Genomic DNA, 11,417 nt, shown 5'->3' with positions numbered 1-11,417 from the left:
TTTTTTTTTTTTTTAATGTATTATTTTTTTCCAATTGGCCCTTTTGCGCTAATGTTTGGCACATGTACCCCCGAAATGTGGAGACAAAAAAAAAAAAAAAAAAAAAAAAAAAAAACTTAGTACCGAGTCAACAGGGTATAGTTTAGGACCTAGCAAATGGAAGAAATCGGTCGAAGGATTTGTTCTTTTATGTTTTTATTTTATTCTGTTGTATAATTGTATGTTTAGTTTATTGTACCGTGGAGCTTTTTTCAAACTATAAATAATTAGTTAACCCCGTGAGAAGGTTATTGCGACTTGTAAAAGTAAAGAGATGGCTTCCACACGCGGTTGGATTAAATTTGTCATCAGCGTTTGACGCAAATTTGAGCGATAGTGACGGGTGCGGTTTCTTGCATATTCTTCTTGCATTTTGACATTGGAGTAGGTTTATTGCACCTACGCAGGTAACAACCACACGCTGAATTTTTTTTTTTTTTTTTTTTCTGGGGCTTGTTTATCCCTGTTGTTCTTGTCACGGATAAAAATAATTCTGTATCTTTTTCTAATTGTATACTTTCTTTTGTTAGAAAAACAGATTTGCTGATTGATCGACTACTTTTTCTATCCCCCCCTTTCCCAAAGCAATGAGCGCAAAATCAACATTTAAAAAATATCTCTTATAGAACAGAACAGTTGTCATTTTTAGAACAAAAAAAAAAAAAATAATTAACGTTTCTAGAGCAAGGGAACGTATGACATTTTTGCGTTAAAAAAAAAAAAAAAAAAAAAAAAGCATAATTTTTTTAATAGTAATTAAAATTACAATTTCTACTTTTGTTCGTCATTTAGAAAAGAAATAAAAAAAAAAAAAAATGTTTTGATAAAAAGAAAAGGAAGCTGAGGTGACTAACCAGGATTGTTGAACATCTGTGTCGTTGTACGGTTACTTCGAATTTGAACGAAGGTTGCACCGGACTCCTACGCAGATATTGCATGCTCGTGTTGGTCTCTGTGTATCATTTTTAAGCGTGTTTATTCAAGCACCGGTTGCTTGACTGCAGATCATTAGCAAAAAGAGGTCCTCTAGTGTTTTATCATTATATCTCTTTCATACGCAAACAATTTTTAATTTACATTTTTTGCGTGTGCTTCTGTTAACAACTATGGATCCCCAGCCGCCCAGAAGCAACACGAACCCGTTTGTTGACAGTGAGTGTGGGGAGGAGCGCGTGGGGGTGCCACATGCGTACCCTGCTAACAATGCCACTAATGTTGCCATTTGGCTCCCGACCGCTATGGAAACCCCAAACCGTATGACACCTCCCCCCCCGTCGCATTTTCCCCTCCTTCAGGTACAGAAGACTCCCCCGGTAGCGAGAGTAACCCGGATGTCAACCCCGTGAACTTAAACAATTATGATTTGGGGAATAATCAACGGGTAGAAGCCACCCAAGGGGATGGTTCCAGCACCCACGTGGATTACAACACGGGTTTGAACTCCGATCCTAACGACGTTCCCAATGGTGCCCCCCCTAGCGGTGTGCCCAACTATGGCTTCATCTACGGAGCTAACTTGGGTGCACTGAGCGGAGAGAATTTCAGTGCCCACTTGGGCGCAATGGAGCATGTGCAAGGGCAGACCACTCCATACCTAATAGACAGCTACAGCATTTCGTACGTCATGCAAGCCATGGCATTGGTGACAGCGATTTTTCTGAATGTAAGTAGAACGTACCCCGTGTGTGTGTGTGTGGGGGGGGGGGGGTGAGGCGTGTTTTTTGGCCAAGATATATGTACCCGGATCGGTGCACGAATTTGGAGTTTCACCCCGCCACTCTTTTCCACTCCGCAGGTGGTCTTCATGAACAGACACATGCTGACGCAAAACATCACGAAGAGCGAATTCGATGAAGCAGTGTTGGGCAATCATTCCACGGAAGAGATCACCCCCGTGCAAGAGACGACACCAATAGCTGAGATAACCCCCGTGCAAGAAACGAGCCCCATAGAAGAGATCACCCCCGTGCAAGAGACGACCCCCATACCAGACATAACCCCCGTGCAAGAGTACCAGCCACAGAACGAAATCCTGTACTCCCCAGTGTACAATGAATGGGACAATGATGACAGCGCCACACAGCCCCTTTTGGCTGATGAGTACTATGTGTACGAACCCTTGTCCCCACAAGAAGGTGAAGAGGATGATGGTAATATGTCCCCCGAAGAAGGAGAGTATCTAGTCTACGAGGCAGAAATAGAAAATTTAATGAACATGTCTTATGAGCACCATCGAGATAGCTACACAGCGAACCTATTTGATGAGCTAAACAACCAACTCATGGAATCCAACAATGGGGCTCAGAGGACAACATACCAGCCACCAAACTATGGGGAAATATTTGAAGCAGCCCAATTTGCTGATTTGTACCGATTGGCCAATAACAACCCTTACCTGTTAAGCGGCAATAACAACTCTGCTAGGAACAGAGACGTGGACAGAAATAATTATGGCTATGCGCATGCACCTTATGCAGATATATTTAGGCACCCTAATTACGCGAACATGTATCGAGCTACTAATGCGCCCATTAATGTGTCCTTGAATAGAAGGAATGAAACTAATTTGAGAAATGCTAATTGTTGTGCTGCAAATGACTCCGAGGGTGATGTGAGTGGTGCGAGTGGTAGTGACGGCAGTGGCAATGTCAACCTTGGCGAAGAGAACATCGCCTACGGCTACGACGAAGCTCAGTTTCCGGACAGCTACCAAGAGAACAATTATGACATTACAGAAGAGGAAGAAATGGATGGATCCTTTTGAAAACGTACCCCTAGATGACGCATTCGAGGTTGGAACTTTTTATGGAGAGGAGGATGCTACTGCTGCTACTACTACAACTAGCGGTTCGTCTTCCCAAGGACATACTGTATGTGCAGAGGGAATGACTAATGGTGGCTTTGAATTTAACGAAGGAGAGATAATGCCTAGGGACACACAGAAAAGAACGAACCTTGTTCTTCCTCCTCAGGAAACACCTTTCCACACAGAATCGGTGAGAAAGCACTATCATGCGAGATGACACTGCTGCTGATCATCATGTATCCCCTGAGGAAGAGAACTTTGAAGCGGAAACACAACAGTGAAGTGAGCGAAAAGAGTCAAGCAATGGGACACTCCTACAATGAGGAGGAAGAAGAAGATTGTATATAATATCAGATGATAATATGCATTTAGTGAATGTGGAAAAATACTTATATGCACAATCGAGCAGAAAAAGGAAGAGAAGAATTGCCAAAACAGAATAAGAAGATATTTGCACAAATATAAACAGATATCAAAGGGTGACAAAAATGAAGAGCTGGAAAATGGACTTGTCTCAGATGTTATTTCCCCACAGGAGGAGGAATCCTCGGGAAAAGGGGAGGGGAAGTCCAATGATTATTCGTCCTTCACCTAAAAAGGTAGACAATCTTAAGAAGCATCCCCTACGCATGGACAGTGATAACAAGTACGTCTATTATGAGGGAGAAAATGGTTTAGAATTGGATGTTGACCCTGGAAGTAGTGGAAGAGTTGATTGAGACAAACGAGTTGGAGACCACGCTAGGCCAGGCAAACAAATCAGGACGAAAAGTTAAAGTGCACGAAAATGAATCCACGGAAGAAACCCCAAACGATGCTGCAATTGATAAGTAAAAGGGGTGAGACAAACCTTTCGTGTTACAGGCAAAATGGAGAGAGAGAAAAAAAAATACTTATCTTATCCCCCAACCCATCGGGGTGCACTTTTAAACAACTCAATTTTGTAATATCTCGCTTGACCCACTATCCCATTTTTGGTATCCACATCTAAATGTGTTGTAGATATTTCTTCACCCACGTGATGAATTTTTATACATATCTCAGAATAATCCGTCTCCAACTCTCCCTACCTTTGCATGATTGATTTATATATTTGTGTTATCACCCTTTTTCGTATTGTCTTTATGTTTTTTTTCATTTTTCATGTTCTTTCAACCTTCCTTTTGTGTTTTCACCATGCTGTGCATCTTCACCAACTTAAGTCTTTTTTTTATGTGTATGCTTAGGTCTATGTGCCCCCCGGGACACACACGCCTTCATATACTATGGTAGCATGCACTTTCTGCTCCCCATTCGTTTTTATATTTTTTCGTAACACTAATGCTGTACTAACGCATGATAATATCACATTAAGCTTTTTTTTTTTTTCCGATTAATCTGTAAAGTTAGAAGTTCCGTTTGGAGCAGGACATTTTAGACGCATTGGTTTGGGGTAGGTAGTTCCTTTTTTCACGTTTCCGAAGGGATGGTTCTCCCATGAGCTTCGTTTCTTTTTCACCCATTTGCTCTGAATATTTTTTTTCTTCCACTTTTTTTGGGAAGGGATAAGCATAACAGCCATGTTAACCTGCCATAGGGGTGAAGTAGGTCAAGTCTAATGTAGAGGACAGCACAGGGATGGGAAGAATTAGGAGGACCTTAAATATTTACCTTAACATGCATACAAGTGTGTGATATGGATTATTTACTGTCCCCAAGAAACATCGGCTGCGGGCCCTTTCTCAAATGGAGCATAAAAATAGCAGACAATCGTGGTCCTTTCCTTCGCGCAGGGATGTAAAAAAGAAAAGATGAAAAATTTCCATTTATTATGAATAGCGTCATTTGAAAGTTTAAAAAAAAAAAAATTTAATTTAACATTTGTAAAAAGTGCGCGTCTCCCGTTTGCGTGGGGGATGTTGTTTTTACCCGATTAAAGCTTTTGTGTTAGTGACCAAAGATGAAAAAGCTGTAATCCCACAAATGGGCACATTGGAGTGGGGGAAACAAAATTACAACTGTAGTGACTGACACGTGAGAGAAAATCCTGGAGGGGATAGAAACGATGGCGGAATAATTGCAAATCCGTTCGTATGCATGACCGAGGGGAGTTGTCACATTGGTGCACACAGGGGGGTAGAGTGATTAACATGTGCAAGCGGATAAGGGAGTATATATTCCGCTTGGGTACCATCGCGAAACACAAGACGATGAAACTCCTTTTTTTTTTTTTTTCTCAAAACAGCTTTATAAAACTTAAAAAAAAAAAAACAAAAAATTTAAAGTCTATATACTACACTGCGAAAAAAAAGAGGACAAATCAGCGTAGTGTGTTAAATCAAAAAGCAGACATGGGGAAAATAAAATAAAAAAAAAAAAAAAAAAAAGGACGCCTGTGTGTTTATATATTTATGATTGGGAAAATCCCTGGACAGTGAACCTCCGCCACTGCACGGTGGGATGTGATAGGCCCAAGGGGTAGGGTTGTGGGGTGGCAACGAAGAAAAGAAAAAAGGATGTCTTCCGATGGACGGACATACCACCACGCATGGGTATATGCGGAACGATGGAGATATGCCTCCCCTTCCCCTGGCGTCCACTCGAATGCTCGCTCCACTGTGGACTCAAATGGTCGCTCCAGTGTCAACTCAAATGGTCGTTCCAGTGCCAACTCATATGGTCGTTCACAGGACCGCTCAGATACCCCAACACGTCTGCCCTAATACGTATTCGTTATTGGAACATAATTGTAAACACCTCTCTTGTCCACGTTATCCTCATAAAAAATGATATCTCTCTGGTTTAAGAATTGTTCGTCATCATCGAGGTCTTCGAACATGGATTCGTTGTCAACGTAGAATAGACTGCTATTGTCCTGAACAGCCTCAATTTCCACTTCTGTCAAGACGGGGGGTGGTTCCACAGATTCCTCAGTTTCTCCCTTTTGTGCAAATTGTTTGTTGTTAATTCTGGCCATAAGTCCCTCCTCATAATAACCTTCATCCTTGGCTCTGTCGTAGGCCCTTCTAAGCGATTTGAGGAGAACATCTGCGGTAACTTTGTTGTACATTCTTTTTATGAATGTGTTCACATAATTTTCGAGGATGCTGTAGAATCTGTCAAAGATACGGAAAGTGTTTCTCAGGAGGAAAACAACGTTGTCGTAAAAGGCATACCACCTTAGAAGTGTAAAAATGAAGAATGTAATTGACAGGGAGTGGACCATTCCCACTAAAATAATTCCACTGATTCTATGCGTCTCTGGCTTTTCTTGTGGAGCAACAGTTGTGAGGCCTTCCGTTTGCTTGGACAGTTCTTCACCCAGTGGGTTCGGGAAGAACAAATGGTTACGCATGAATATGTTTCCACCGGTATATATGGACAGGTAAGGAATATATTGCAAGATCTGTGCTCCCTCTAATCGGGATCCGTAGTATGTCTCCCAGAAGGATTTTCCCGCTGCCGCTTCCTTCATCTCTATTTGGATCTTCATGAAGAAGGCCGCCACGACGAGGGGTATATACTTTTTGTCAAGAAACTTCATCGCCTTGTGGAAGACGTAAGAATTCGCACTGGTCATAGATTGATAATCGCAGAGTATACTCAAATTATTCAAATTGTATAGAGCAAACAGCTCGGATGCCAGTTTATACATGTTGGCGAGCACAAAGGTCTTTCCGTACTTGAGCTGAACAACAGGCTTTTTTATAAACATGGGGAAGAAGACATTTAAAATACTATCAAACATACTTCCATAGTACACATACCTAAACTTGAGTGCTGGTTCTTCATCCACTGCTAGACCGAGCATGCTTGCATTTCCAAATTTTCTGTCTAGCTTGTTTATGTGTTTGCTTATGCGTGTAATGAACATCATTTGAAATAGGGAGTACATGGTTTTTTCGTAAAATCGGGATGCCATGGACAAGTGTATTTCTTCCTCCCTTACATCCTTTCTCAGCTTGGAGTAGTCCTGGCGCACGTTGAAGAAGAAGATATTGTTCATACTCTGCGGGGGGGAGGAGGGCGAACAAGAGAATAAAAAAGGATTGGTTGATTGGGTGGAGAAGCGAATGATAGAGGTTTATCATGGCGTGCAGCACACGTGGTTTCGCATGCGTAGTGTGCACTCTTTTACTATGCACTCACTATGTCGTCGTTCCTTCTGTGCGAGAAGAAGCTGTATTGGATTTTCCTGAAGAGCAAGCGAACAGTCTGCAAGAAGGACATCTCGGTGAAAATGGCTTGGTTCATCTGATAGATCACGTACAAGGATTCCACAATTTCCTTGAGGTAGACCTTGTTGAATGTGTACCCATAGATCAAACCGAACTTGTAGAAGTTCAGTGGGTTTCCAAAGATGTTATGAAGGAAGTAGTGCACCTTTTGCCTTATGATAATGGATTTAGGGGTAGCACCGAAAAATTTTCTCAACAGCATAATATCTCCAATGAAGTAAATTTGTTCAAAATTCTTTAGATAGAGTTCATATGAATCTCTGAGTAGCATGATTTTGTTACTTATGTTGTATGTTCCAAAATGTTTGAACAATGTCTTGACGTGTTTTTGGTTAAAATGATTGATAAAGGATTGCTCGATGATTTTCTTCAAGTGCAAGGTCCACTTACTATACTTGGGAGCTATGAATTGTCCCTTCTTTTGTTGCTCTGGCATGTTATACCTTCCTTTTGGGTGTTCGTAGTTTATTAAGGGAAAGCTGTACATGTAATTGGAGAACCATTCGGTGAACTTGCCTTCGATATTCATGGTCAAGGCAAATGGATGTTGCTGGCCTACAGGCGTTTCGTTTAGGTAATAAAAGAAGTCCATCTGTAGCACGGAGTTCACATGGATTATGAATTTGATACACTTCTTCATCTTCTCTATCGTTTCTTCGTCAATCATCTTTTCGAGCTCTGTGATGGGGAGCAAAGAGGGGACGTGTTTATGGGATGTTAAAAAGTTGGTAAATCAACGATCGCTTTGGAAGTTGTATGTGTGGTATATGTGGCGGAGGGGCCTAACTGGGTGTTTTCCTTTTCTGTCTCTGAACCCTAAATCCACGTGTACACAAAATCATCCTGTTTTTCCTCGGTGCATGTTACCTTTGAGCAGGTTAACTGCCTCGTATTTCCTCGTGCGGTTGGTGATGTACTTCTTCAAGTAGGACGGATACCAGTGGTACGTCACGATACTTTTATTCCGCTCGTCCTCATCTTTTATGTCCAGGTACATGGCGTTGGATATACTGTACTGCCCAATATCTGAGGTGTGTGTGTGTGTGTGGGGGGAGGGCGGAAGGAGGGTGAAGGAAATGAAAAGACTATGATGAGATGGATGAAGAAAAAGGGCGCGTAGTGTGACATACTTGTCCCGAGGGAAGAGCAGGTGGAACTTGTACCCAAGTGCTACGCATCTGCACTAGCTGAGTACACACAGCTTTGCTGTTTAATGAGTATCCCCCCCTCAGAGACAATGTTTCTTTTCTCCCCCTGTGCAGTTACCTTTATAAGTAGTCATCCTAAACAGCAAGAGGAACGTAAACCAGTTGAGATCGTGCATTAGGAAATTGTTGTACTCTTCATATATATTCATAAATCTGATCAGATGGCTTACGATGTTCACCTTGAGCAACTTTGTCATATATCCATTGTACTTTTGTAACATTGACATACTGTCCTGTACTTGGTCTGTACGTGGATGTGGAGGTTGGGGGGGAGAGGAGCAAGTTTGTACAGTGGCGTAAAAAATAGCACAAGATTGGTGAAGAGGAATTATAGGGAAGTGAAGCAGCAAGGTTAGGCGATTTCCTATGTATGAGCAAATGACGCCGCAGAAACGGACGCTTTCTTGTGCACACTTACTGTTAATGTAGAAGAGGGTTCCTTCACATATGACACACTTGGAAGAGTCGAACTTTTTGTTTCTAAACATGGAACCGAGTCTAAAGGTTATGGATTTGTTCTGCATAGACCAACTGTAGCACATGTCGACACCTGTATGGAGTTTAGTGTGCGGGGAGCATATGAGGAGAGAGTCAGCAATGAATTTCTATTTTTGCGTGAGAGAGGGATGTCATTGTGGAGCATGCAGCTGGGGACAGGCTGTTCGATATGCCGTGTTTTTATGTTTACATTTCACGAGGTTATCAGAGAGTTCCTTCATCGACAGGTTATCTTCGTAGGCCAATTGTATCGCTGCAAGGGTGTGTGTGGGGGGGGGGAGGGGGGCGTGGATGATAATGTTTGTTCAGGTCAGTGTGCAGGGTGACTTTCCTTATGAGGCATTTATGCGAAAAGTGCTACACACACGATGTGTATGAGTGGGGATTGTATGACCCTTTGGTTGGTTTTCTACGCAAAATTTGCTATGCGTGTTTTTTCTTATTTATTTTGTGTTCCCTTTTGTGGTGTGCGCCTTTACCGTTGTAGTAGCCTGGGAGGTAGAGGGACCCGGCATAGGCACCCATGTCTCCATCTGAAGTAGGAGGAGAAGTGACGAAGATGAGAGAGGGAGGCACAAGAGTTGAGCGAGTGTATAGGCGTTCTTGAAAATGGGGGAGCACCTCCTAAGGATGTGAGGTATTGGGTAATGTGTCTTACTGAAAAGGCCGACAAGGTTGAGGAGATGGATGTACAGAATTTGATCCCTATTAAATTCGTTATAGTACTTTATAAAGTTGACGTAGTTTGTATAAATGTCATGTGGATAATTTTTTATGGGGAAAATTACTGTGTTTTGTTGGAAGGTATAGTTCTGGTTGTCCACGAATGGCATATTCTGCTGATTTTCTTCTTTAAATTTAGGACCATCATAAATGGAACAGGGCTTTCCATTACTTTCTTTGCACATAAAGTTAAAATATTTTTCTTGAAGGTGAGAATTTTCCATTAACATTTGTAGATTTAAGTTTAATTTGGAAGCATTTGTGAATAGTTCCATTTGATATTTATTGATGTGATGTATAAGGAACTCTAAGACGGTGCATTCTGCTGAACTCGAGGATATTTTATTTTTTAAATAATGTTCTCTTCTCTTTTTATCTCCTTCGTAAACGTTACTTTCGTCACAGAGCAGATCCAACACTTTGTATCTGTCCGAGTGGTTGAACTGTAGGATGCTGTGCCAGTTGTGGAACTTGAGGTTACCAATTTCGAAGTATTTGTTGTAGTTCTTGTAGGCCAGTTTGAGAAGGATGAAGTGGCCAAGCGCTGCAGTTTTAGTGGTGGGGGAGGAAGGCATATATTTAAGTGTGTGAGGGGGTAGAGGTGGTTGGTAGTAAAAATGGGGTTCGTGGTCTGGAGGTGTTTTTTCAGAGATGGCTCGGATACATTACCTATGAAATGCGATCCTATGTAATTGAATATTCCAATGTCGAAGTAGTTGGCCCTGTGATCCAGCTTAGTCATCAATTCAATATTTGGTTGGTAAGTGAAGAGCAAATCGTTGTAGTTGATAGTATTCATGTGGAAGTCTATGGGCATATAGAGAGCGATTTTTTTTCGAATGTTTTTTCTTGATAAGGGTCTTTTTCCAAAAATTTGTTCCTTGAGCACACGGGTGCCAGTTTCTTCGTCATGATTTGGGTCACTGACGTAGGTGAATAAATCATTCAACTGGGACAAAGCATCGTGTAGTTTAGAGGTGTTTTTATATTGCTTCATAGGAATTTGCATAATTTTAATAACTTTTAGCGTCCGTACGACTAGGATTTTCTTCTTAATGAGGTCTGACTGTTCGTGTTTGTAGTCGACGGCAATTTGTGTTTGTAGCGCATGCTCATATTTGATGATGTCTTCCGCAGCCGCGTCGAGCGTCGGGACAATATATTCACGATCATGTTGATTTAACACCTGAAATGAGATCAATTTAAATTTTGAAAAATCTAAATACTTCCTAACATCACGTGTTACGATGGGTAACATCAACTGATCTTGTTCCAGTGTCTGCAGAATAATATTCTCCAGCTTGTCCAGGTTATTATATAGTTCCGCATTGTCTATGATTTTTTTCAACTCTTCTATGTTTTCATTTTTGTAGGAGCAAGCTATCTTTCTCACGAGGGTGATGACAATATAGAATATGGTTTGTTGGATAAACCAAATTTTCATTTTATTGCAATATTAGTGTCTTCCTTTTTGTGGTGTATGCATTCACTCGACGCTGTGGGGATAGTGTGTGTGTGTGTGGGGGGGGTGATTGGACAGAGGAACGGGTGTGCAAGCGGTTGCAAGGCTATGGAGATTGCTGTATGCGTGATGAAGACACAGAGGGAAGTGAAGGTTGGGGAAAGGGCAAAGTGACGCGGGGGACATGCACATGATTGTGACGTGTGTGCAATAAAAGGATTGAAAGGATGTATTCGATTTCACTTACATTTTTCAGTGTCTGTAGAGCGCGCATGTAGGTTTGCTGGCACTGGAACGTTGCAGAATGTTTCTCTGGGGAGAAAACGGGGTGGTGATGGGTGGTTCCTTGGGTATTGCGCGGTTTTGGTTGTCTATTTTGCGTTTGCCTTTTCAGGCCAGGGTTGCTCGTTCGTTAGTTCGTTTTTTTTTTTTTTTTTTTTTTTTTTTTTTTTTTTTTTTTTTTT

General features: G+C 41.6%; 3 protein-coding genes across 3 annotated transcripts; 2 read left to right on the top strand and 1 right to left on the bottom strand.

Annotated features, from left to right (window-relative positions):
• Window positions 1-1,145: 1,145 nt before the first annotated feature.
• Window positions 1,146-2,803, top strand: AK88_03568 (uncharacterized protein; the record flags this gene model as incomplete). The annotated part of the gene is made up of 3 exons (XM_012481179.1): window positions 1,146-1,191; window positions 1,335-1,702; window positions 1,835-2,803. The coding sequence occupies 3 exons, from the start codon at window positions 1,146-1,148 to the stop codon at window positions 2,801-2,803; spliced, it is 1,383 nt and encodes a 460-aa protein (XP_012336602.1).
• A 255-nt stretch (window positions 2,804-3,058) lies between these two features.
• Window positions 3,059-3,440, top strand: AK88_03567 (uncharacterized protein; the record flags this gene model as incomplete). Its single annotated transcript, XM_012481178.1, has 2 exons — window positions 3,059-3,127; window positions 3,255-3,440. The coding sequence occupies 2 exons, from the start codon at window positions 3,059-3,061 to the stop codon at window positions 3,438-3,440; spliced, it is 255 nt and encodes an 84-aa protein (XP_012336601.1).
• A 2,103-nt stretch (window positions 3,441-5,543) lies between these two features.
• On the bottom strand, window positions 5,544-10,935 carry AK88_03566 (uncharacterized protein; the record flags this gene model as incomplete). The annotated part of the gene is made up of 9 exons (XM_012481177.1): window positions 5,544-6,833; window positions 6,974-7,740; window positions 7,930-8,088; window positions 8,329-8,514; window positions 8,689-8,820; window positions 8,959-9,021; window positions 9,248-9,301; window positions 9,427-10,035; window positions 10,161-10,935. 9 exons carry the CDS (start codon window positions 10,933-10,935, stop codon window positions 5,544-5,546), a joined length of 4,035 nt encoding a protein of 1,344 aa, XP_012336600.1.
• Between the last annotated feature and the right edge of the window lie 482 nt (window positions 10,936-11,417).

Source organism: Plasmodium fragile, assembly GCF_000956335.1.
Source record: "Plasmodium fragile strain nilgiri unplaced genomic scaffold supercont1.42, whole genome shotgun sequence".
Taxonomy (NCBI): Eukaryota; Apicomplexa; class Aconoidasida; order Haemosporida; family Plasmodiidae; genus Plasmodium; species Plasmodium fragile.
The sequence above is the reverse complement of the archived record's forward strand: the minus strand, read 5'-3'. Positions and strand labels throughout refer to the sequence as shown.